At 47.7% G+C, this 26568-nt stretch overlaps 1 protein-coding gene across 1 annotated transcript; it reads left to right on the plus strand.

Annotated features, from left to right (window-relative positions):
• Window positions 1-3461: 3461 nt before the first annotated feature.
• LOC311101998 (sodium- and chloride-dependent GABA transporter 2-like) lies at window positions 3462-20741 on the plus strand (the record flags this gene model as incomplete). The annotated part of the gene is made up of 15 exons (XM_084143222.1): window positions 3462-3900; window positions 4156-4290; window positions 5096-5236; window positions 9972-10059; window positions 12738-12870; window positions 13027-13265; window positions 13640-13764; window positions 13870-13982; window positions 14089-14226; window positions 14635-14737; window positions 14998-15098; window positions 15418-15588; window positions 15853-15948; window positions 20033-20676; window positions 20735-20741. 15 exons carry the CDS (start codon window positions 3462-3464, stop codon window positions 20739-20741), a joined length of 2673 nt encoding a protein of 890 aa, XP_083999348.1.
• Window positions 20742-26568: the final 5827 nt, after the last annotated feature.

A 26568-nucleotide genomic window follows, 5' to 3' on the forward strand; every position in this document is an offset into this window, starting at 1 on the left:
ACACTTTCACCCAGTTCTCCTCTGAATCATTCAGATGTTCATTAGCAAACTTCAGACGAGCCTGTATATGTGCTTTCTTGAGCAGGGGGACCTTGCGGGCGCTGTATGATTTCAGTCCTTCACGGCGTAGTGTGTTACCAATTGTTTTCTTGGTGACTATGGTCCCAGCTGCCTTGAGATCATTGACAAGATCCTCCCGTGTAGTTCTGGGCTGATTCCTCACCATTCTCATGATCATTGCAACTCCATGAGGTGAGATCTTGCATGGAGCCCCAGGCCGAGGGAGATTGACAGTTCTTTTGTGTTTCTTCCATTTGCGAATAATCGCACCAACTGTTGTCACCTTTTCAACAAGCTGCTTGGTGATGGGCTTGTAACCCATTCCAGCCTTGTGTAGGTCTACAATCTTGTCCCTGACATCCTTGGAGAGCTCTTTGGTCTTGGCCATAGTGGAGAGTTTGGAATCTGATTGATTGATTGCTTTTGTGGACAGGTGTCTTTTATACAGGTAACAAGCTGAGATTAGGAGCACTCCCTTTAAGAGTGTGCTCCTAATCTCAGCTCGTTACCTGTATAAAAGACACCTGGGAGCCAGAAATCTTTCTGATTGATAGGGGGTCAAATACTTATTTCCCTCATTAAAATGCAAATCAATTTATAACATTTTTGACATGCGTTTTTCTGGATTTTTTTGTTATTATTCTGTCTCTCACTGTTCAAATAAACCTACCATTAAAATTATAGACTGATAATTTCTTTGTCAGTGGGCAAACGTACAAAATCAGCAGGGGATCAAATACTTTTTTCCCTCACTGTATATGGAGGTGTAAATACATACAGTTCATTATGTTTCTATGAAATTGAAAGAATAGAAAACGACATCCCATTGTGTAACTTGTGATTTTGTAAATAAATAGACAAGATTATGAGATTATACTATAATGGATATACAAATGCATTGAGTCGACAACACTCACCTGTAAGGTTATCATGCTGCCCAATCGTTTTCAAGGTGATACCCAAAAACCTGCAAATGATTCTGGAGACGAAGTTCATTCCCTTCCAATGTGAGAGACCCTCGTTGCTGCTGAGCCAATCAGGTATTGGGGCGTCAGCATCCATGTGCATGGTGTTTCTGTCATACTGGAGGATGGTTCTGTCATCTACACTCCACGAACCCATGAACTCTGGCAGACCTGCTACACCCTCTGACCCTATGTGATGTAGGTGGAGGACCTGAGCATCTGAAAAACAACACAACATGCAGAGAGAATATTTAATTTGAAAGATGTTATGCAAAGATACAGTGAGGGAAAAAAGTATTTGATCCCCTGCTGATCTTGTACGTTTGCCCACTGACAAAGAAATGATCAGTCTATAATTTTAATGGTAGGTTTATTTGAACAGTGAGAGACAGAATAACAACAACAAAATCCAGAAAAACAGATGTAAAATTTTTTATAAATGTATTTGCATTTTAATGAGGGAAATAAGTATTTGACCCCCTCTCAATCAGAAAGATTTCTGGCTCCCAGGTGTCTTTTATACAGGTAACGAGCTGAGATTAGGAGCACACTCTTAAAGGGAGTGCTCCTAATCTCAGCTTGTTACCTGTATAAAAGACACCTGTCCACAGAAGCAATCAATCAATCAGATTCCAAACTCTCCACCATGGCCAAGACCAAAGAGCTCTCCAAGGATGTCAGGGACAAGATTGTAGACCTACACAAGGCTGGAATGGGCTACAAGACCATCGCCAAGCAGCTTGGTGAGAAGGTGACAACAGTTGGTGCGATTATTCGCAAATGGAAGAAACACAAAAGAACTGTCAATCTCCCTCGGCCTGGGGCTCCATGCAAGATCTCACCTCGTGGAGTTGCAATGATCATGAGAACGGTGAGGAATCAGCCCAGAACTACACGGGAGGATCTTGTCAATGATCTCAAGGCAGCTGGGACCATAGTCACCAAGAAAACAATTGGTAACACACTACGCCGTGAAACTCTGAAATCCTGCAGCGCCCGCAAGGTCCCCTTGCTCAAAAAAGCACATATACAGGCCCGTCTGAAGTTTGCCAATGAACATCTGAATGATTCAGAGGAGAACTGGGTGAAAGTGTTGTGGTCAGATGAGACCAAAATGGAGCTCTTTGGCATCAACTCAACTCGCCGTGTTTGGAGGAGGAGGAATGCTGCATATGACGCCAAGAACACCATCCCCACCGTCAAACATGGAGGTGGAAACATTATGCTTTGGGGGTGTTTTTCTGCTAGGGGGCAGGACAACTTCACCGCATCAAAGGGACGATGGACGGGGCCATGTACATGTACAAATCTTGGGTGAGAACCTCCTTCCCTCAGCCAGGGGATTGAAAATGTGTCGTGGATGGGTATTCCAGCATGACAATGACCCAAAACACACGGCCAAGGCAGCAAAGGAGTGGCTCAAGAAGAAGCACATTAAGGTCCTGGAGTGGCCTAGCCAGTCTCCAGACCTTAACCCCATAGAAAATCTGTGGAGGGAGCTGAAGGTTCGAGTTGCCAAACGTCATCCTCGAAACCTTAATGACTTGGAGTAGATCTGCAAAGAGGAGTGGGACAAAATCCCTCCTGAGATGTGTGCAAACCTGGTGGCCAACTACAAGAAACTTCTGACCTCTGTGATTGCCAACAAGGGTTTTGCCACCAAGTACTAAGTCATGTTTTGCAAAGGGGTCAAATACTTAATAATACTTATTTCCCTCATTAAAATGCAAATCAATTTATAACATTTTTGACATGCGTTTTTCTGGATTTTTTTGTTGTTATTCTGTCTCTCACTGTTCAAATAAACCTACCATTCAAATTATAGACTGATCATGTCTTTGTCAGTGGGCAAACGTACAAAATCAGCAGGGGATCAAATACTTTTTTCCCTCACTGTATGGTTAATATGATTAATATACAGTAAATAGGTAAAGAATACATGTGCCATGTAAATGTCCTTAAATACACTCACCTGCGTATAGTATGGTATGGCTGCAAAGCAGAGCCCAAATCAAGATACGCATCATCTAAAGATGGATGTGTGCACCTTGAGTGTGAAGAGACTAGTTTCCATTCACACTTTTGTTACTGTGGGTTTGTTGACACACCCTGATTACCTTGTTGTACAACACACTGATTGGTCCGTTGCAAAGATTGCATCACAGACACCGATTAGCACGTCAGTTTTCCTCATACACGTACATTTCTGTCAGGAATCATGATCCCAGGGCTGAACATAACGAATGGCACAGTGTTAATGGTTGAGACAAAACAAGAGCCATTTTTGATTTCAATGAAATTAAAAACTTTATGAGTGCAAGGAGATGGAATGCAATTCCTCCCTTTTTTTGTACATTTTATTGTTTTGAACCTTAAGTAGATTATGTAGGTTAATAATAACTCATCATGCTAACTTATTGATGCACTCTAGAGCCCATGTCTTTGATCCTTTCAGGCTTTAGTAACTTATTGAAGGATTGTAGTCATCCAAACTCAACGGTAGCATTTGGAATGTGTCTGTCTGAGTCAATGAGTACATTTCAGACTCCTGCTGCTTCAGTCACACTGGCTGAACCTGGGATAGATTCCAGCCTCCAGAACACAATGGACGGACAGACATTTGGGAGAGATGGGACTAACGGAAAAGCCTGGATAGAGGGCGAAAAAAGAAAGGGTGACGACTTGGGTCAGAAGGAAATGTTGGTGATGGTAGAGGAGGGATGTGCAGGGGGGAAGGAGGGATCAGCGAAGGTGAAGATGCAGGAGAGAGGTCACTGGGGCAGCAAGACAGAGTTTCTCCTGGCCGTAGCAGGGAACGTGGTGGGCCTAGGTAACGTGTGGAGGTTCCCCTACCTCTGCTACAAAAATGGTGGAGGTGAGTCCATGAAGGAGAGGGTGCCAAGGTTATTCAAATGATGATCAGCTGAACAAATGAGGCAACTTAGACCATTTAAATCCCTGTATCATACAGTATGTTTGATACAGTACAGTTTGTACAGACCAGGTATAGAGGTCACAAGACAAAGACAAGGTATGGAAGTATGGCATTTCTCCTCTTGTTTCTATAAGGTACAGTATCGTAGCTATCATTTTGTTCTCAAGTAGTGACTTGGTGGTGTGTATTTCTCAGGGGCGTTCCTGGTGCCGTACCTGGTGTTTGTGGTGACGTGTGGGGTGCCCTTGTTCCTGCTGGAGACAGCCATGGGACAGTACACTCAGGAGGGGGGCATCACCTGCTGGAAGAGGCTGTGCCCACTGGCCGAGGGTGGGCACCATGGCAACACAATGACACCACCACCCACTGAGGAGTCACATTGAAACAGGGCTGTAGACAGGACAGGCAGAAGAACATAGGAATACATGATGCTCAAACTATTTAAATTAATCTGAATTGGACTGATGAACAGTGTAATTAGGGTGGATTTCCAATGAATCCTAAGTAATGTAATCCAAATGTAATCCAATGTCTGAATTAAAAAATACGTTGACACAAACTCCTGACTACAAATGAAAGGAAATCACTCCCACAATCGAACATGTATTCCTCTTTGTCACGTTTATCCCTAACTGAGACATCCATGGTCTAGTTCTAGGAGGAAAACATTGACAGCTTTGGCCTCTGTGCCACTGGATAAGAATTACATGAAGAGGTTAATGCGTGAATACAGAGGGGTTAATATGTAAGCAGGCTGAAGGCACAATATGTGCCAAGTCTGGTGACACTTTCTCACAGATCAAAGGTATATGCTTCTATCATTTACATTTACATTTCTAATTTTAGTCATTTAGCAGATGCTCTTATCCAGAGCAACGTATAGTTAGTTCAATCATCTTAAGGTAGCTAGGTGAGACAACCACATATCACAGTCATGGTCAGTAAAACCTTTCTTCAGTAGAGCAGCTATCAGCAAAGTCAGTGCTAGTAAGAAAAGAAAAGTGCAAGTGTTAGTGCAGGAAAGGCACGTTTTTTTGTTTTTTTTATAAAGTTAGGGTTAGTTTAACAGCTGTCCACTCGGGACCATGTGAAAATCTTGTGGTTGTACAGTCTGTCAATGTGTCCCCCCTCTCAGGTATCGGCTATGCAGGGCAGTTGATCCTCCTGTACAGCTGTATGTGTTACATCATCATCCTGGCCTGGGCTCTGTTCTACCTGGTCTTCTCCTTCAGCGCTCAGCTCCCCTGGGCCAGCTGCTCCAACCCCTGGAACACTGGTATGTACCCTGGGCCGGCTGCACCAACCCCTGGAGCACTGGTACGTACCCTGGGCCGGCTGCTCCAACCCCTGGAACACTGGTACGTACCCTGGGCCGGCTGCACCAACCCCTGGAACACTGGTACGTACCCTGGGCTGGCTGCACCAACCCCTGGAACACTGGTATGTACCCTGGGCCGGCTAGACCAACCCCTGGAAAACAGGAACATACCCTGGGCTGGCTGCTCCAACCCCTGGAACACTGGTATGTACCCTGGGCCAGCTGCTCCAACCCCTGGAACACAGGTACATACCCTGGGCTGGCTGCTCCAACCCCTGGAACACTGGTATGTACCCTGGGCCAGCTGCTCCAACCCCTGGAACACTGGTATGTACCCTGGGCCAGCTGCTCCAACCCCTGGAACACTGGTACGTAGTACTCCAACTCACCTCCAAGGGAATTTCACTCACGTTATAGGTACAGTTGAAGTCGGAAGTTTACATACACCTTAGCCAAATACATTTTATTTTAAGAATGTGAAATGTCAGAAAAATAGTATAGAGAATGATTTATTTCAGCTTTTATTTATTTCATCACATTCCCAGTGGGTCAGAAGTTTACATCCACTCAATTAGTATTTGGTAGCATTGCCTTTGAATTGTTTAACTTGGGTCAAACATTTCAGGTAGCCTTCCACAAGCTTCCCACAAAAAGTTGGGTGAATTTTGGACCATTCCTCCTGACAGAGCTGGTGTAACTGAGTCAGGTTTGTAGGCCTCCTTGCTCGCACACGCTTTTTCAGTTCTGCGCGCACATTTTCTATAGGATTGAGGTCAGGGCTTTGTGATGGCCACTCCAATACCTTGACTTTGTTGTCCTTAAGCCATTTTGCCACAACTTTGGAAGTATGCTTGGGATCATTGTCCATTTGGAAGACCCATTTTCGACCAAGCTTTAACTTCCTGACTGATGTCTTGAGATGTTGCTTCAATATATCCACATCATTTTCCTTCCTCATGATGCCATCTATTTTGCGAAGTGCACCAGTCCCTCCTGCAGCAAAGCACCCCCACAGCATAATGGTGCCACCCCTGTGCTTCACGGTTGGGATGGTGTTCTTCGGCTTGCAAGCGTTCCCCCTTTTACCTCCAAACATAACGATGGTCATTATGGCCAAACAGTTCTATTTTTGTTTCATCAGACCAGAGGACATTTCTCCAAAAAGTACGATCTTTGTCCCCATGTGCAGTTGCAAACCGTAGTCTGGCATTTTTATGGCGGTTTTGGAGCAGTGGCGTCTTCCTTGTTGAGCGGCCTTTCAGGTTATGTCGATATAGGACTCGTTTTACTGTGGATATAGATACTTTGTACCTGTTTCCTCCAGTATCTTCACAGGGTCATTTGCTGTTGTTCTGGGATTGATTTGCACTTTTCGCACCAAAGTACGTTCATCTCTAGGAGACAGAACGCGTCTCCTTCCTGAGAGGTATGACGGCTGCGTGGTCCCATGATGTTTATATTTGCGTACTATTGTTTGTACAGATGAACGTGGTACCTTCAGGCGTTTGGAAATTGCTTCCAAGGATGAACCAGACTTGTGGAGGTCTACAATTTGTTTTCTGAGGTCTTAGCTGATTTCTTTTGATTTTCCCATGATGTCAAGCAAAGATGCACAAAGTTTGAAGGTAGGCCTTGTAATACATCCACAGGTACACCTCCAATTGACTCAAATGATGTCAACTAGCCTATCATAAGCTTCTAAAGCCATGACATCATTTTCTGGAATTTTCCAAGCTGTTTAAAGGCACAGTCAACCTAGTGTATGTTAGGGTGACCATATTTTAGTTTTCAAAAAAGAGGACAGTGGGAGCAGGAGGCAGACAGACACTGCAGTGGGTGGTAAATACAAATGCGTTCACAACCATGCAACTATGTTATTGAACTTTAATACATAAAGTAATACATCCTTTCCATTCAACTGTTGGCCCTCAACAATAGAATAACAACAACAACAACACAAAATAGTTTAGCTTTTAACACCTTTTACATGACACTGTTTCTTTTCATGGCCATAGGTTAAAATAAAATAAATAAAAAACAGTTGTCATAAAATAATCCACTATTTCTGTCAAAAATTATGTCAGTCCTCCTGATGCTCTCTGGTATACTTTCCCGAAGATCGAATCTTTCCCAACAGTCCTTGATTACCAATCAAGTAGGCATGAAAGTCTTTGCAAGACATGTTTTAAAAGTTGTATTGTGTACACAGAAGCCCCTTCAGTGACTCAACAGACAAGTGATTCCTTTCCTTTGTCCATTGGCTTTGCATCAGTGAAAAAACTCTCTCTACATTTGCATTGTGAGAAGGAATAGCAAAGAAAAACTGTGCAATCTTCAGTAGCTCTGAATGTAAATCTATGCTTTTGGACCTTTCAAAATATTTGGTCCACTTCTTGTGTGCATGCAGATTACTGAACTCTCCATCACTGTTACACCTTTCTGTGAAATTCTTCAGTTTGGTGACCTGATCAAAGCACTTTGCATCATCAATTGGCACCCCCTTTTATCCCAGGGGTTTGATACAGGCTTCTATGTCATTCCAGTCAGGTGTCTCACTCAGATCCATCCACATGAAAGAGGAGAACTCCTCCATTTCTCCAGATACTCCAGGCATGAACTGTACAGACCCTGTACTTGAGCACTGAAATGGTCACAATTCTTACCAAGTCCATCCTTGTGCTTTTGTGCCAACAGTCCCTTAACTTTAAGGGACATTAAGTTATTGGTCTTGCGTTCAAGAAGCATGGTGTGGACTTTGTTCAAAAGGTTCTTCACTTCCACAATTGAATTGCTCTCCCTTTCCATCTCCTGAATGTGCGAATGAAACACACACATGAGTGAGTGCATGTGCCAGAGGTAGATTTCACTGAACTCATTTTCAAAAAACGTTTTGATCAAGGAGGGTGTTTTTTCCAGTGACAAAAATAATGCTTTCAAGGCTGGAAACATCTGTAGCAGCCTCTCAATACCTAGGAATAATGACAGCCATCGCGTCTTACTGTGAGAAAGGAGACTTCTGTATTCAACATCAACAAATTCACAGTACTCCTTCCGATTCTCTGTGCGCACAGTGTAGATGTGAAAGTATTGACATATTTTGAAGATGATGTTCTCAATATCGACATCTAGTGTGTCTGCCCTGTAATGAACACAATTGTTCAAGACGTGTGCTGGGCAGCCCACACCAATTAAACACTTGTTCTGCAATGACTTCTTTAAGTTTGTGAAAACATTATTTCCTTCTTCATCACGCCGGATTCCCCCGAACATTGTATTGCAGTTGTCACCTGTAAATGCAATACATTTTGAAACAATCCCATTCTTTCCCAGTGTTTCTTTGATGTATTGTGCGATCGTATCAGCTGTCTCATTTGGAGTGTTTTTAACTTCGCACGCCAGCATTCTTCCAATCAAAATACTGAATAAGCAGAGGGACTATTTTCACAGCACCGTGATTGCTCCCATCAGCAGAAACACCACAGTAAGGTATGTCTTCCAGTGCTTTCAGAGCTATGTCGACAGAATGTGGTGCTATCACAGCGTTAACAATTGCTTCGGTCTTAGTACGAGCACTTGAAAATGTTCGCGCAGTCTCGGAATCAGGGAAAGCCTTTTTTAACAAGGCAGACGTGCAGTTTATTGATCTGTAGCTATTGTGATGCTTCGTGGTGTGGAATGCAAAAACTCCCTCCGCAGCAGTAACAGCATCTTCTGTTTCACATGCTCTCACAAAATAGTCAGTTAATTTACCTGACAAACTCTCTCCTTTAGCTGCAATTTTGTGTTTTGCGGAGCTTATGTGGGCTTCTAGGTCGCTAGCACCTTTATTTGACACTGACACGTACGTGCCAGCTTTGCAGGTCATGCATTCTGCTTCACACGGATCCCGACCAAGACGAAAACACGGGAATTTTCTCTGTAAATCGTCTGTGATTTTACATTTGCGTTTGGGCATTTTTACGCTGTTCTGGAGCCATGTGCCACTGTTGACAAGCAAGCTGCTGCTCTGTCTCTTGGCTGTTGCCATGGTGAGGGTAATGATTGAGATGCAGTTTGACCAATGTTTGCGTAGGCCTACATGACCGACCAATGGTGGCGTGTGAGAAGGCGGGACCTAAAGAGAAAGGTCAAAGCAATGCAAAACCCCCAAAACGCACACAATGAATGGCGACTGTAGAAAGCAAAAGCCAAATCCCGGACATTTTGGGCGATTTAGAAATCCCAGCCGGACGCATTTTTTTAGGTCCAAAAAGAGGACATGTCCGGGAAAAAGAGGACGTATGGTCACCCTAGTGTATGTAAACTTCTGACCCACTGGAATTGTGATACAGTGAAATAATCTGTCTGTAAACAATTGTTGGAAAAATTACTTGTGTCATGCACAAAGTAGATGTCCTAACCGACCTGCCAAAACTATAGTTTGTTAACAAGAAATTTGTGGGGTGGTTGAAAAACGAGTTTTAATGACTCCAACCTAAGTGTATGTAAACTTCCGACTTCAACTGTATGTATTTTGACAATGTTTTGTAACTTTCCCCAGGTCGTTGCTGTAAATGAGAATGTATTCTCAGTCAACTCACCTGGTAAAATAAGGAGTAAAAATATAATATATATATATAAAGGGTATTCTTTACCATAAGAATTGTTAGAGCAAGTTTTAATTGGTAACATTATGTTCTCTCTACCACATTAGATGACTGTGTTGACTTCTCCTCTCAAAACCGTACTTTCAATTGGACCGGACAGATGAACTCAACCTCTGCAGCCACTGAATTCTGGGAGTAAGTTTACGGATTCAACATACCTTGATCTTCCAGTTGGCCACAACATAAAAGACAATGTCAGTTTGTCTACATTCTCCACCAGTCTCTTTCTCTAGGCTGTGTGTGCTGGTCATCTGGGGGGTATAAGAGAGGTGGACAGTGTCAGGTGGAAGTTGCTGCTGTTTCTCACCCCTCTCTCTGCCTCATCCCTCTCTCTCTTTCCCCCCTCTCTGTGTCTCCCCTCTGTCTCACCCCTCTGTCTCTCTCCCCTCTCTCTGTCTCTCTCTCCACTCTCTGTCTCACCCCTATCTGTCTCTCTCCACTATCTGTCTCACCCCTCTCTGTCTCTCTCCCCTCTCTCTGTCTCTCTCCCCTCTCTCTGTCTCTCTCCCCTCTCTCTGTCTCTCTCACCCCATCTGTCTCTCTCCCCTCTCTCTGTCTCTCTCTCCACTATCTGTCTCACCCCTATCTGTCTCTCCCCTCTCTGTCTCTCCTCTCTCTGTCTCTCTCCCCTCTCTCTGTCTCTCTCCCCCCTCTCTGTCTCTCTCCCCTCTCTGTGTCTCTCCCCTCTCTGTGTCTCTCCCTTCTCTCTGTCTCTCCCCTCTCTGTCTCTCTCCCCTCTCTCTGTCTCTCTCCCCTCTCTCTGTCTTTCTCCCCTCTCTGTGTCTCTCTCCTCTCCCTGTCTCTCTCCCCTCTCTGTGTCTCTCCCCTCTCTCTGTCTCTCTCCCCTCTCTCTGTCTCTCTCCCCTCTCTCTGTCTCTCTCTCCACTGTCTGTCTCACCCCTATCTGTCTCTCCCCTCTCTGTCTCTCTCCCCTCTCTCTGTCTCTCTCCCCCCTCTCTGTCTCTCTCCCCTCTCTGTGTCTCTCCCCTTTCTCTATCTCTCCCCTCTCTGTATCTCTCCCCTCTCTCTGTCTCTCTCCCTCTCTGTCTCTCTCCCCCCTCTCTGTATCTCTCCCCTCTCTCTGTCTCTCTCCCTCTCTGTCTCTCTCCCCTCTCTCTGTCTCTCTCCCCTCTCTCTGTCTCTATCTCCACTGTCTGTCTCACCCCTATCTGTCTATCCCCTCTCTGTCTCTCCCCTCTCTCTGCCTCTCCCCTCTTTCTGTCTCTCTCTCCACTGTCTGTCTCACCCCTATTTGTCTCTCCCCTCTCTGTCTCTCCCCTCTCTCTGTCTCTCCCCTCTCTCTGTCTCTCCCCTCTCTATGTCTCTCCCCTCTCTGTGTCTATCCCGTCTCTCTCTCCCCCCTCTCTGTCTCTCCCCTCTCTGTGTCTCTCCCCTCTCTGTGTCTCTCCCCTCTCTCTGTCTCTCTCCCCCCTCTCTGTCTCTCTCCCCCCCTCTCTGTCTCTCTCCCCTCTCTGTGTCTCTCCCCTCTCTCTGTCTCTCCCCTCTCTGTATCTCTCCCCTCTCTCTGTCTCTCTCCCTCTCTGTTTCTCTCCCCTCTCTCTGTCTCACTCCCCTCTCTCTGTCTCTCTCTCCACTGTCTGTCTCACCCCTATCTGTCTCTCCCCTCTCTGTGTCTCTCCCCTCTCTGTCTCTCCCCTCTCTGTGTCTCTCCCCTCTCTCTGTCTCTCCCCTCTCTGTCTCTCCCCTCTCTGTGTCTCTCCCCTCTCTATGTCTCTCCCCTCTCTGTGTCTCTCCCCTCTCTGTCTCTCCCCTCTCTGTGTCTCTCCAATCTCTCTGTCTCTCCCCTTTCTGTGTCTATGCCCTCTCTGTCTCTCCCCTCTCTCTGTCTCTCCCCTTTCTGTGTCTATGCCCTCTCTGTCTCTCCCCTCTTTGTGTCTCTCCCCTCTCTGTGTCTCTCCCCTCTCTGTCTCTCGTCTCTCTGTCTCTCCTCTCTCTGTCTCTCTCCCCGCTCTGTCTCTCCCCGCTCTGTCTCTCCCCTCTCTGTGTCTCTCCCCTCTCTCTGTCTCTCCCCTCTCTGTGTCTCTCCCCTCTCTGTGTCTCTCCCCCTCTCTGTCTCTCCCCTGTGTCTCTCCCCGCTCTGTCTCTCCCCGCTCTGTCTCTCCCCTCTCTGTGTCTATCCCCTCTCTGTCTCTCCCCTCTCTGTGTCTATCCCCTCTCTGTCTCTCGTCTCTCTGTCTCTCCCCTCTCTCTGTCTCTCCCCTCTCTGTCTCTCCTCTCTCTGTGTCTCTCCCCTCTCTGTGTCTCTCCCCTCTCTATGTCTCTCCCCTCTCTGTGTCTCTCCCCTCTCTGTCTCTCCCCTCTCTGTGTCTATCCCCCCTCTCTGTCTCTCCCCTCTCTGTGTCTCTCCCCTCTCTCCCCTCTCTCTGTCTCTCCCCTCTCTGTGTCTCTCCCCTCTCTGTGTCTCTCCCCTCTCTCTGTCTCTCCCCTCTCTCTGTCTCTCCCCTCTCTGTGTCTCTCCCCTCTCTGTGTCTCTCCCCTCTCTGTGTCTCTCCCCTCTCTGTGTCTCTCCCCTCTCTCTGTCTCTCCCCTCTCTGTGTCTCTCCCCTCTCTGTGTCTCTCCCCACTCTGTGTCTCTCCTCTCTGTGTCTATCCCCTCTCTGTGTCTATCCCCTCTCTGTGTCTCTCCCCTCTCTGTCTCTCCCCTCTCTGTGTCTCCCCTCTCTGTGTCTCTCCCCTCTCTATGTCTCTCCCCTCTCTGTGTCTCTCCCCTCTCTGTCTCTCCCCTTTCTATGTCTCTCCCCTTTCTATGTCTCTCCCCTCTCTGTCTCTCCCCTCTCTGTCTCTCCATCTAGACGTCGTGTGCTGGCCATCTCGGGGGGTATAGAGGAGGTGGGCAGTGTCAGGTGGGAGGTGCTGCTCTGTCTCATCGCCATGTGGGTAATCTGCTACTTCTGCATCTGGAAAGGGGTCAAGTCAACAGGCAAGGTGTGTGTGCGTGCACAGCATATATACACACACAGCATATTCACTGTTTAGCACTGAAATAGTACAATCTCTTCTCCTTTTCCTCTCATGGCTTTCTGTCCCTGTGTTTTTAAACCCCTCTCCCTGTCTCCACCCACACACACCCTCTCTCTCCAGGTTGTATATTTCACTGCTACCTTCCCCTACGTGATGCTGCTGATACTACTGATCAGAGGCCTGACTCTGCCAGGGGCCCTGCAGGGGGTCCTGTTCTACCTTTACCCTGAACCGGACCGGCTCTCTGACCCCCAGGTGTGGATGGAGGCCGGCTCCCAGATCTTCTTCTCCTACAGTGTGGGTGTGGGCTCCTTAACCGTGCTGGGCTCCTACAATACCTACAACAACAACTGCTACAAGTGAGTTCTTATCCTCATCAGCCTGGTCAATGGGACACTGTGTGTGTTGACACTGTGTGTGTTGACACTGTGTGTGCTGACACTGTGTGTGCTGACACTGTGTGTGTTGACACTGTGTGTGTTGACACTGTGTGTGCTGACACTGTGTGTGCTGACACTGTGTGTGTTGACACTGTGTGTGCTGACACTGTGTGTGCTGACACTGTGTGTGCTGACACTGTGTGTGTTGACACTGTGTGTGTTGACACTGTTTGTGCTGACACTGTGTGTGCTGACACTGTGTGTGCTGACACTGTGTGTGCTGACACTGTGTGTGTTGACACTGTGTGTGTTGACACTGTGTGTGTTGAATCTTGAGTCTGTGTATGTTTCAGAGACTGCCTGTGGCTATGCTTGCTGAACAGCGGCACCAGTGTGGTTGCTGGGTTCGCGGTCTTCTCAGTCCTGGGGTTCATGGCTCATGAACAGGGCGTCCCCATTGAGGAGGTGGCTGAGTCAGGTACTGCACAAAGTAGGGTTTTATTCTGTTATTTTCAGGACAAAATGAAGTAAAACAAATACATTGTATTTTAAACTGGGTTCTGAATAACACACACTTTATCAGGTCCTGGTCTGGCGTTCATAGCGTACCCCCAGGCAGTAGCCATGATGCCCCTGCCTCAGATGTGGGCTGCCTGTTTCTTCGTCATGATCATTCTACTGGGTCTGGATACACAGGTTAGCTATTATCTACACAGTACACACACAGTAGTTCACACATTCATCTCTAAAAGGTTAAAGGCATGTACTCTACTATGGCGTTCTGTATTCCTCCCCCATCCAGTTTGTTGCCATGGAGGTGGTGATGACGTCAGTAACAGACCTGTTTCCCGCGGTGCTGCGGCGGACTGGGCGCAGGGAGCTCTTCCTCCTCCTCTTTTGTCTCACCTGCTTCTTCTTCCAACTCATCATGGTCACAGAGGTGAGAGAGAGAGAGAGAGAGAGAGAGAGAGAGAGAGAGAGAGAGAGAGAGAGAGAGAGAGAGAGTAGAGAGATTGAGAGAGAGAGCGAGAGAGAGGGAGGGAGGGTAGAGAGAGAGGGAGGGTAGAGAGATTGAGAGAGAGATTGAGGGAGGGGAGAGAGAGAGAGAGAGAGAGAGAGAGAGAGAGAGAGAGAGAGAGAGGGAGGGAGGGTAGAGAGAGAGGGAGGGTAGAGAGATTGAGAGAGAGAGAGAGAGGGAGGGTAGAGCGAGAGAGAGAGAGAGAGGGATGGTAGAGAGAGTAGAGAGAGAGCGAGAGAGAAATTACAAGAATCGTGTTTCAGATCTCTAGCTGTCATCTACTGAAAGAGAGTGGTTGTCCTACTCACACCTCTCTTCTCCTGTCCCCAGGGTGGGATGTATGTGTTCCAGCTGTTTGACTACTACGCCTGTAACGGAACCTGTCTGCTGTTCCTCTCTGTGTTTGAGTCCCTGGCCATGGGATGGATATTTGGTGAGGCTGATGAGGACTAACCTGGAATATATTTCTGTCAATGATTGTATGATTTATGTCCAATAAAATATATAATTTATAAAATATACATAAAACATACATATAAACACTGTGGTGCCATAGAATCCTATAGAAAGCAAACCAGTATCATTCCACTATCAATCTTATTGAGATTATATAAACTTGATATCAATACAACATGTCAACATTTAGATAATGTCATTAACGTGTCTCGGTCTCTAACCAATCTAACCCACCAGGTGCAGAGCGTATGTATGGGGTAATACAGGACATGACAGGGATGAGGCCTAACCCCGTCTTCAAGCTCTGCTGGCTCTACATGACCCCTCTGGTTTCCCTGGTGAGTTTCAGGCTTTGATGGACAGTAACGGCATGCAGGACTCATGTTGTGCAATTCTATAAGGTACCAGGAGATGGCACTATCACAATGCAATAGGTTACAAATTCATCGCAGCGCAGCTGTTTTGACGAATGGCACCTGTTGCAATTGAACGTTCACTTGCTTTACACATGCAACTATTCACATGCTCACGTCTTCGAGAGATGAAATTACGGTAGTGTTCTCAACAGCAACAACAAGGACAGATCTGGAGTTACTCTAAATGTTAAAAGCATACATTAATGTTGAGGAAATCCTAATTCCCTCTCGTCTCTTCCAGGTGTCGTTCATCTGCTCTCTGGTGGAGTACCAGCCCCTGACCTTCAACCGCTGGTATGTGTACCCAGGATGGGTGTACGTTCTGGGCTGGCTGTTGGCCCTCTCCTCCATCCTCCTGGTCCCTGGGTGGGCCCTGCTGCAGATCTGCACTGGGACAGGCAGCCTTAGAGAGGTGAGAGTGTGACTGTTGACCGGAGTTTAAACCCGGGTTTCCTTCATGGATTGGTCATAGAATAATTATGTTTAAAGGGTCAAATTGGAGGACTTATAGATCTTAAATTATGTTGGTAAACTGAGTGGGTAGGTATCATTTATTCACTGCAAAATGACCATAAATTATTGAAGAAACCAACTAACTCAAATAAATAATGAAGTTTAAATAATTAACCATTAAAGTTGACATGTTGATGTGCTGACTTTCCCCTCAACCTCCCAGCGTTTCCTCCATTTGTGTCGGCCAGACCATGACCTCCCGTTGACCCGGATGAGAAAGGTTGAGCTGGCGCACATGACCTCTGGAGCAGAGATGGAGGTACTCATGACCGCAGCAGGGGAAACCACGGACAAATGAACTGACACACGCCTAGAAAAGCTTCTGTGTCAAAGCTCTTCGTATACTAAACGTTTATCTTAACACAACACCTAGCTGAACTCTTGTATCTTTACCAACACGTTGAGAGAAGACCATTGATAATGAACAATGATGCATGTTTCAATACATTGTCATCATGTTCCATACATTTGAAAGGACATAGCCCAAGCACAGAGCATCAAGCAACCTAGCGACACTGCAGATTGTCATTGTACAAAACAAAACTATCCCCACTCGAGGCTTAACATGGGTTACTGGCAGCTCATGACATACCTTTCTGAAGTCACTGACTCCAGTTTACATGGTGGCAGTTGTCAAATCAAATCAAATCAAATGTAATTGTCACATACACATGGTTAGCAGATGTTATTGCGAGTGTAGCGAAATGTTTGTGCTTCTAGTTCCGACAGTGCAGTAATATCTAGCAAGTAATATCTGACAGTTCCACAACAAATATCTAATACACACAAATCTAAGTAAAGGAATGGAATAAGAATATATAAATACATGGAGTCACATATAAAAGGTCATCTTCTCATTCTGTCAGTTTCTTATTATGAAAGACCATTTCTGGCCAATATACAGCAACTCTTTGACTAATGGCATTTTTGTAAATTAGTAATTTACCTCAACGTTTGCCTTCAATTACATTTTTATAATCCATATTAGACATCAGAAACATTGATACATTTCCCACAAAAGGATGTTTTTCTAAAAACAACAAATTAAAGCAGATTCAAAAATAAAGCGTGTTTTGTCTGTCACATACATTTTACATTTTAGTCATTTAGCAGACGCTCTTATCCAGAGCGACTTACAGTTAGTGAGTGCATACATTTTCATAATGGGCCCCCGTGGGAAACGAACACACAACCCTGGCGTTGCAAGCGCCATGCTCTACCAACTGAGCTACACGGGGGGGTCGTAGTAGCAATCGAGGGGTCGTATTCATTAGGGCACACCGTAGCAAAACGTTTTGCCTTTCTAATTCGACAAGCTCAGGTTGTCAGTCCCTCCTTGTGTCAGTTTGATTTATTCCATTCGGTACCTAATGAATATGACCCAAGTTAGGATCACATCAACCCTGCTAATGATTGCTTTCATACTGTCACATAGAAATGTGTGTATTGGCACTCCCTTTGATGAGACACATACACACACACACACACACACACACACACACACAACTGGTTTTGTGAAAAAACACAGTGCATTCGGAAAGTATTCAGACCCATTGACTTTTTCCACATTTTGTTACGTTACAGCCGTATTCTAAAATTGATTAAATTTGGGTTTTTCCTTATCAATGTACCCCATAATGACGAAGAGAAAACAGGATTTTAGAAATACCTTATTTACATAAGTATTCAGACCCTTTGCTATGAGACTCAAAATTGAGCTCAGGCGCATCCTGTTTCCATTAATCATCCTTGAGATGTTTCTACAACTTGATTGGAGACCACCTGTGGTAAATTCAATTGATTGTACATGATTTGGAAAGGCACCCACCTGTCTATATAAGGTCCCACAGTTGACAGTGCATGTCAGAGCAAAAACCAAGCCATGAGGTCGAAGGAATTGTCCATAGAGCTCCGAGACAGGATTGTGTCGAGGCACAGATCTGGGGAAGGGTACCAAAACAATTCTGCAGCGTTGAAGGTCCCCAAGAACACAATGGCCTCCATCATTCTTAAATGGAAGAAGTTTGGAACCACCAAGACTCTTCCGAGAGCTGGCCGCCCGGCCAAACTGAGCAATTGGGGAAGAAGGGCCTTGGTCAGGGAGGTGACCAAGAACCCAATGGTCACTGTGACAGAGCTCCAGAGTTCCTCTGTCGAGATGGGCAATGTGGCCCCCTGTAGCTCAGTTGGTAGTGCATGGTGCTTGCAACACCAGGGTTGTGGGTTCGATTCCCACGGGGGGCCAGTATGAAAAAAAAAAGTATGCACTCACTAACTCTAAGTCGCTCTGGATAAGAGCGTCTCTTAAATGACTAAAATGTAAATGGGCAAATCTTCCAGAAGGACAACCATCTCTGCAGCACTCCATCAATTAGGCCAGACGGAAGCCACTCCTTAGTAAAAGGCACATGACAGCCCGCATGGAGTTTGCCAAAAGGCACCTAAAGGACTCTCAGACCATGAGAAACAAGATTATCTGGGCTGATGAAACCAAGTTTGAACTCTTTGGCCTTAATGCCAAGTGTCACATCTGAAGGAAATCTGGCACCATCCCTACGGTGAAGCATGGTGGTGGCAGCACCATGCTGTGGGGATGTTTTTCAGTGGCAGGGAGACTAGTCAGGATCGAGGGAAAGATGGACAGAGCAAAGTACAGAGAGGTCATTGATGAAAACCTGCTCCAGAGCACTCAGGACCTCAGACTGGGGCGAAGGTTCACCTTCCAACAGGACAACGACCCTAAGCACACAGCCAAGACAATGCAGGAGTGGCTTCAGGACAAGTCTCTTAATGTCCTTGAGTGGCCCAACCAGAGCCCGGACTTGAACCCAATCTAACATCTCTGGAGAGACCTGAAAATAGCTGTGCAGCGACGCTCCCCATCCAACCTGACAGAGCTTGAGAGGATCTGCAGAGAAGAATGGGAGAAACTCCCCAAAAACAGGTGTGCCAAGCTTGTAGTGTCATACCCAAGAAGACTTGAGGCTGTAATCGCTGCCAAAGGTGCTTCAACAAAGTACTGAGTAAACGGTCTGAATACTTATATAAATGTGATATTTCCGTTTTTTTATTTTATTATTTTATTAGCAAAACTTTCTACAAACCTGTTTTTGCTTTGTCATTATAAGGGTATTGTGTGTAGATTGATGAGGGAAAAAAACGATTTAATCCATTTTAGAATAAGGCTGTAACGTAACAAAATGTGGAAAAAGTCAACGGGTCTGAATATTTTCAGAATGCACTGTATACAGTATTTAGTCTAAAATCACAATCCTTTGCCAATACTAAAACAAACAATCAAAGACCAATGCTAATACATAATTTCCTGGTAGGATCTTCAAGACCCTGAATGAGATTGCCTTTTATGTTTCAATGACATCTTTAAACCATAGGATATGGTTATAAACTGAGTGTACAAAACATTAGGAATATTGAGTTGAACCCCCTTTTGCCCTCAGTACAACCTCAATTTGTCAGGGCATGGACTGTCAAAAGCATTCCACAGGGATGCTGGCCCATGTTGACTCCAATGCCTCCCACAGTTGTGTCAAGTTGGCTGGATGTCCTTTGGGTGGTGGACCATTCTTGATACACACAGGAAACTGTTGAGCGTGAAAAACCCAGCAGCGCTGCAGTTCTTGACACTCAAACCGGTGCGCCTGGCACCTACTACCATACCCTGTTCAAAGGCACTTCAATCTTTTGTCTTGCCCATTCACCCTCTGAATGGCACACACACACAATCCATGTCTCAATTGTCTCAAGGCTTAAAAATCCTTCTTTAACTTGTCTCCTCCCCTTCATCTACACTGATTGAAGTGGATTTAACAGGTGACATCAATAAGGGAACATAGCTTTCACCTGGATTCACCTGGTCAGTCTGTTTTGTACACTCAGTGTATATGGCAAATACAAAAATAATGTACACTGTCAGTATAATTTCTCTATACGGAGTGAAGTTTATCAAAATGCCCATGTCTTGATATTCATCTTACAAAAAGGTAAGCTGAAGCAGAGTTTTTATGGCAGGCACGGAGTAGCATTCAGACGCTGTGCAGCAATATACAGTGTAGCGTACTGCTGTCCGTGTTGACATTGTCTCCCGCGTCATTAAACCTTTAACCTCTTCCCCTCAGCGTCTCCAGGAATTTCCTCAAGCAGTCTTTGAAGAAGAGGCAAAAACAACCTTTATTGTCTTTGTTTGGGAGGCTATTATTGTCTCTAGTTGTGGTAACCGTCGGAAACATGTTACTATACAGACTACATACTTTGGGTTCATTGGAGCATGAACTGAATTTATTGTTACATGGTTACAAACTGGCCACGTGCCTTTCCCTGGGCAGGTGCTAGAGAAGACCCCCATGGGTGGAACTGGCCACGTGCCTTTCCCTGGGCAGGTGCTAGAGAAGACCCCCATGGGTGGAACTGGCCACGTGCCTTTCCCTGGGCAGGTGCTAGAGAAGACCCCCATGGGTGGAACTGGCCACGTGCCTTTCCCTGGGCAGGTGCTAGAGAAGACCCCCATGGGTGGAACTGGCCACGTGCCTTTCCCTGGGCAGGTGCTAGAGAAGACCCCCATGGGTGGAACTGGCCACGTGCCTTTCCCTGGGCAGGTGCTAGAGAAGACCCCCATGGGTGGAACTGGCCACGTGCCTTTCCCTGGGCAGGTGCTAGAGAAGACCCCCATGGGTGGAACTGGCCACGTGCCTTTCCCTGGGCAGGTGCTAGAGAAGACCCCCATGGGTGGAACTGGCCACGTGCCTTTCCCTGGGCAGGTGCTAGAGAAGACCCCCATGGGTGGAACTGGCCACGTGCCTTTCCCTGGGCAGGTGCTAGAGAAGACCCCCATGGGTGGAACTGGCCACGTGCCTTTCCCTGGGCAGGTGCTAGAGAAGACCCCCATGGGTGGAACTGGCCACGTGCCTTTCCCTGGGCAGGTGCTAGAGAAGACCCCCATGGGTGGAACTGGCCACGTGCCTTTCCCTGGGCAGGTGCTAGAGAAGACCCCCATGGGTGGAACTGGCCACGTGCCTTTCCCTGGGCAGGTGCTAGAGAAGACCCCCATGGGTGGAACTGTCAGGGGGCATGATGGTGACTGTCTCAGGGGGTTTGGCACTGGCCTGCCCAGAGTGAGAGAGGGATGTGGTGACGCTGACTGGAGAATGCTGTGACAGGGAAACAGGGCAGTACTGTGGGAGCAGATCTGACATGGGGGCCAGGAGGGGCAGGGCCGGGGGCGGAGCCTGCACCCAATTGTGGGTATGAGTGTTGATATTAGAGCCAACCGAATGCCTCTTGAAACTGGCGTCCCCTCCCACTCCTAGCTCTGGACTATAACTGTGGTGATCCTCTTCACTCCCCAGGTTCTTGAGGCTGGGGTAGCAGCCTGACTGAGCCATAGCCTGGTGTATCCTCTCCCAGCCCGCGCTGGCTGTGTTGGCATTGGGGTTGTTGTTGTTGTTGGCGGCCTGGTACAGCAGCTGGGTGTGCTGGCGGAGCTGGGCGATGACTTGGTCTGTGGCGTTGCTCTGGCGGAGGAGGTCCTGGGTGCGTAGTGTGATGTCAAGCAGGCCTGACTGGCTTAGGATGCCCACCGTGTTCAGGAAGCACATGTCGCGTGCTGCACTGAACAGGGACAGGCCTGGACCGTGTCTGCGGGGCCATCTGCTGGCCGGGAGGGGAGAGGAGCCACCGGAAGAGGAGTAGGAGGAGGAGTAGGAGGATGAGGAGGCGTTGCAGGTGTCAGAGCTGGACAAAGAGGGAGCGCCAAAGCTGGAAAGGCTAGAGGGAGATGGAGAGCGGGGGCTGGGGGAGTGGGAGGAGGCAGGGCTCCTCCAGTGAGATAAGGTTCTCTTGGGGTCTGGCTGCTTGCGGATGTGTTGCCTGGATGGCGTCTGTAAGTGAGTAGTAGTGGACACCTCATCCCTCTTGTTCTGGCTCTGGTCCTCACTGCCAGTCCCCTTGCCATGGGGGTCCACTGGGGTCTTGTCTGAGGGCTTCTTGCTGGGATGGGGGGCGATACGTGGGTAGGACTTAAGAATGGGCAGGTAGGTTCTGCTTTTGGTTTTCCTGGCTGTGCTGTCAGCTCTCCGGGCCTGGGTTCTGTGGGGCTTTGGGGATGCGGGTGAGGGTGAGGGTGAGGCTTCACTGGGCTGCTGGACCAGGATCACATGACAGAGGCCAGAGTCGTTGGAATTTCCTCCTCGGTTCTCCCAGTTCAGCTGGTTCTGGAGGTGATGGTCTGAGCCATTCTTTACCACCACAGACTGGGAGGAGAGAGAGAGATTGTTAAATACCTGGTACATGTAAATGTAATAAAGATGATTCTGATTCTGAAAGAGGATAAAGAAAAGTGGAAACGGAGAGAGTATTAAAAAGGTTGAACCAAAATAGGTTATACTGTATGTGTGTGTGGGGGGGTAATTGAAGCCGAAAGGAAAGATAAAGGGAAGATGAGAGAAAGACAGGCAACTCCTCGTCCTAACACATACTGTCAAGAAAAGGGCAACTTATTTGAGGGGACTTGCTGTAAGAGGATTGTGAAAAAGGATGAGTCTTATGGTGCCATCAAATACCTCCCTAAAACCATTAAGTCGTTCTGACCTGGCTCACTGTGACATTTATCAGACAACTCATTTTCAGATGATTCAGAAGCTGCTTTCTTCCTGTCTCCCTCACACTCTGTCCCCGTCACCTCCTCTTCCTCTTCCACCTGTCACCTCCTCTTCCTCCTCCACCTGTCACCTCCTCTTCCTCCTCCACCTGTCACCTCCTCTTCCTCTTCCACCTGTCACCTCCTCCTCCGCCACCTGTCACCTCCTCTTCCTCCTCCACCTGTCACCTCCTCCTCCACCACCTGTCATCTCCTCTTCCTCCTCCACCTGTCACCTCCTCCACCTGTCATGTCCTCTTCCTCCTCCACCTGTCACCTCCTCTTCCTCCGCCACCTGTCACCTCCTCTTCCTCCTCCACCTGTCACCTCCTCCTCCGCCACCTGTCACCTCCTCTTCCTTCTCCACCTGTCAACTCCTCTTCCTCCTCCTCCACCTGTCACCTCTTCCTCCTCCACCTATCACCTCCTCCTCCGCCACCTGTCAACTCCTCCACCTGTCACCTCCTCTTCCACCTGTCACCTCCTCTTCCTCCTCCACATTTATTTCTGCTTTCTATTTCTCTCCTTTTAGTTCTGCTGTCCTATGATTGGCCAACTCCTATGCTGTTTTTCCCCAGTTTCATACTCTCCTCCTCCATTTCCCTCCTCCCACCAGGGATTGGGGTCAATTCCATGCTTTTCAATTAGGAAAATGTGGAATTGGGTTTAATTTCTCAATTGACTGTAACTGAAATGGAATTGACCCCAAGCCTGTCTCCTACCTCTCTCACCTGTTTGAACACCACGTTCTTGATGATGGAGATGGGGGTGCGGTCGGGGCCTCTGGGGCTGGGGACCAGGATGTGGTTCCCCTGGAGAGGGGCCTGCTCGGGCTTGACCTGGCCCTGAAGACCCTCCCTTCCCCTGGGCTCACTCACGCTGCTGCCCTGGTCCTCTCCATCCACATGGAGCCAGTCTGTACAGCTGTTGTTGTCTGAAGGAGAGGAAGAAGGGGGAGAGAGAGAAGGGGGAGAGAGAGAAGGGGAGAAAGTGAGAAGGGGGAGAGAGAGAAGGGGGAGAGAGAGAAGGGGAGAAAGTGAGAAGGGGGAGAGAGAGAGAAGGGGGAGAGAGAGAAGAGGGAGAAAGTGAGAAGGGGGAGAGAGAGAAGGGGAGAGAGAGAAGAGGGAGAGAGAGAGAAGAGGGAGAGAGAGAAGGGGAGAAAGTGAGAAGGGGGAGAGAGAGAAGGGGAGAGAGAGAAGAGGGAGTGAGAGAAGAGGGAGAGAGAGAAGGGTAGAAAGTGAGAAGGGGGAGAGAGAAGGGGAGAGAGAGAAGGGGGAGAGAGAGAAGAGAAAGAGAAGGGGAGAGAGAGAAGGGGAGAGAGAGAAGGGGGAGAGAGAGAAGGGGGAGAGAGAGAAGAGGGAGAGAGAGAAGAGGGAGAGGGAGAAGGGGAGAAAGTGAGAAGGGGGAGAGAGAGAAGGGGAGAGAGAGAAGAGGGAGTGAGAGAAGAGGGAGAGAGAGAAGGGGAGAAAGTGAGAAGAGGAGAGAGAGAAGGGGAGAGAGAGAAGGGGGAGAGAGAGAAGGGGGAGAGAGAGAAGAGAGAGAGAAGGGGGAGAGAGAGAAGGGGAGAAAGTGAGAAGGGGGAGAGAGAAGGGGGAGAGAGAGAAGAGGGAGAGAGAGAAGGGGAGAAAGTGAGAAGGGGCGAGAGAGAAGAGGGAGAGAGAGAAGGGGGAGCGAGAGAAGAGGAAGAGGGAGAGAGAGAAAATGGAGAGAGAGAGAAGAGGGAGAGAGAGAAGGGGGAGAGAGAGAAGGGGAGAAAGTGAGAAGGGGGAGAGAGAGAAGGGGAGAGAGAGAAGGGGGAGAGAGAGAAAAGGGAGAGAGAGAGAAGAGGGAGAGAGAGAAGGGGGAGAAAGAGAAGGGGAGAAAGTGAGAAGGGGGGGAGAGAGAAGGGGAGAGAGAGAATGGGAGAATGAGAAGGGGGAGAGAGAGAAGGGGAGAGAGAGAAGGGGAGAAAGTGAGAAGGGGGAGAGAGAAGGGGGAGAGAGAAGGGGGAGAGATAGAAGGGGAGAAAGTGAGAAGGGGGAGAGAGAGAAGGGGAGAGAGAGAAGGGGGAGAGATAGAAGAGGGAGAGAGAGAAGAGGGAGAGAGAGAAAAGGGAGAGAGAGAGAAGAGGGAGAGAGAGAAGGGGGAGAGAGAGAAGGGGAGAAAGTGAGAAGGGGGAGAGAGAGAAGGGGAGAGAGAGAAGGGGGAGAGAGAGAAAAGGGAGAGAGAGAGAAGGGGGAGAGAGAGAAGAGGGAGAGAGAGAAGGGGGAGAAAGAGAAGGGGAGAAAGTGAGAAGGGGGAGAGAGAGAAGGGGAGAGAGAGAATGGGAGAATGAGAAGGGGGAGAGAGAGAAGGGGAGAAAGTGAGAAGGGGGCGAGAGAGAAGAGGGAGAGAGAGAAGGGGGAGAGAGAGAAGGGGAGAAAGTGAGAAGGGGCGAGAGAGAAGAGGGAGAGAGAGAGAAGGGGGAGAGAGAAGGGGAGAAAGTGAGAAGGGGGCGAGAGAGAAGAGGGAGAGAGAGAAGGGGAGAGAGAGAGAGAAGGGGGAGAGAGAAAAGGGGGAGAGAGAGAAGGGGAGAGAGAGAAAAGGGGGAGAGAGAGAAAAGGGGGAGAGAGAGAAGGGGAGAGAGAGAGAAGGGGGCGAGAGAGAAGGGGAGAGAGAGAGGGGAGAGAGAGAAGGGGAGAGAGAGAGGGGGGGGAGAGAGAGAAGGGGAGAGAGAGAGAAGGGGGCGAGAGAGAAGGGGGAGAGAGAGAAGGGGAGAGAGAGAGAAGGGGGGCGAGAGAGAAGGGGGAGAGAGAGAAGGGGAGAGAGAGAGAAGCAGGTTAAGGGAAGAGTTGAGTGTAAAGAATTGAAGAAATACAGTCAGATTGAAAGGGAATACAGGGGGATGGGAACTGTCCTCACAAGAAATGTGACACACGATTCCTTTTATACAGTTTCCCACTGGTACCTGTGAGGCCATACTCACACATCATCAAGGACAGTAATCTAGTACTCCTCGTGAAGGAATTCATGGGATTCTATCAGCAATCCTACTGAGTAGAGGGCCAGTGTGCATGTAGACTACACGTGTGTCCTTCTCTATATAGAAATACAACACTTCTGGCTGATTGGTTGCACTGCCTGGCCTATGTGTGAGCATGTGTCATGATTCATGAGGGAGTCTGGCAGTCTGAGAGTTTACAGAACTCACAATGAGTGAGTAAGAGCGAGGGGGCTGGTGGGTGACACGTTTTGGGGCGAGTGAGTGTCCGGAACGTTCTCCCTCACCGGAATATCCAGAATCTTTTTCAGAGCTGCAGCGAAAGCCTCTTCCGATGGACTCTGTGTCTGCAGTACTCCTTGAGGCCAGCAGGGTGCCAGTGTTGCTCCTGTCCTTGGCATTCTTGCTGGATGCACGTGGCTCTCGCCCACTTAGACAATCCTGTTCCAGAGGCATACTGAGCCCTGATGGAGAACCAAATACACACCATTGAGTAACATTTCCCTGGAATATGTTTTAAAATGCATAGGCCTATGGTACTTAAAAAAAGCTCCTGTCATAAAAATATAAACACTTTGGCTCCAAGTACAAGGGAAAATTATCGAGTGAGGAGTTTTTCGTTTGTGGTTTGAAATAACATATTATTTTGTATGCTGCTGGATACATAATCAGCAGCCTGAGCTCCACCTCTCTGACATGTGTTCTCAGATTTAGCTCCTCCTCCCTCATGTGTCCTCCTCAGTCACTTCTCCCTGCACAGCCCCGTTCCCTTTGTCTGGCTCCTCCTCTTCACTCCTAGACACATCAGGGTCCCGTGTGTGTGGGCTGTACGTGCGTGTCGGGAGGATGGAGTGGGGGCTATGTGTGTGTGTGTTTGATAATATCACATCCACCCACTAATCAAACATCACCATGAAACATCACCAGACATGACGGCACACTAACCATGTTATGGAAGATGGTAAATCATGGTGGTTAACATACAAATGATCATGAGAGATTCAGAAGTGATTTAGCACATGTATATGTGTGTGGGGAAGTCTTTAGAGCAATAGAGCGGGTGCAGTTCTTTATGTAACACTGTGCGACCCTATCGTTTAACCCTATTCTGACAGGCATGTTTATACACTTTCATCTCTCCTCCCTCCATCTCTCTCTCTTTACCCAATCTCTACATTTTCTCTCTTTGAGTGACAGTATCTTATGTCCAGGACAAGAGAAAGAAAAATCAATGACAGCTCAAACCCCACCCTGAGTCTGACCCGATC

Source organism: Coregonus lavaretus (assembly GCF_964263955.1).
Source record: "Coregonus lavaretus genome assembly, chromosome: 26".
Classification (NCBI taxonomy): Eukaryota; Metazoa; Chordata; class Actinopteri; order Salmoniformes; family Salmonidae; genus Coregonus; species Coregonus lavaretus.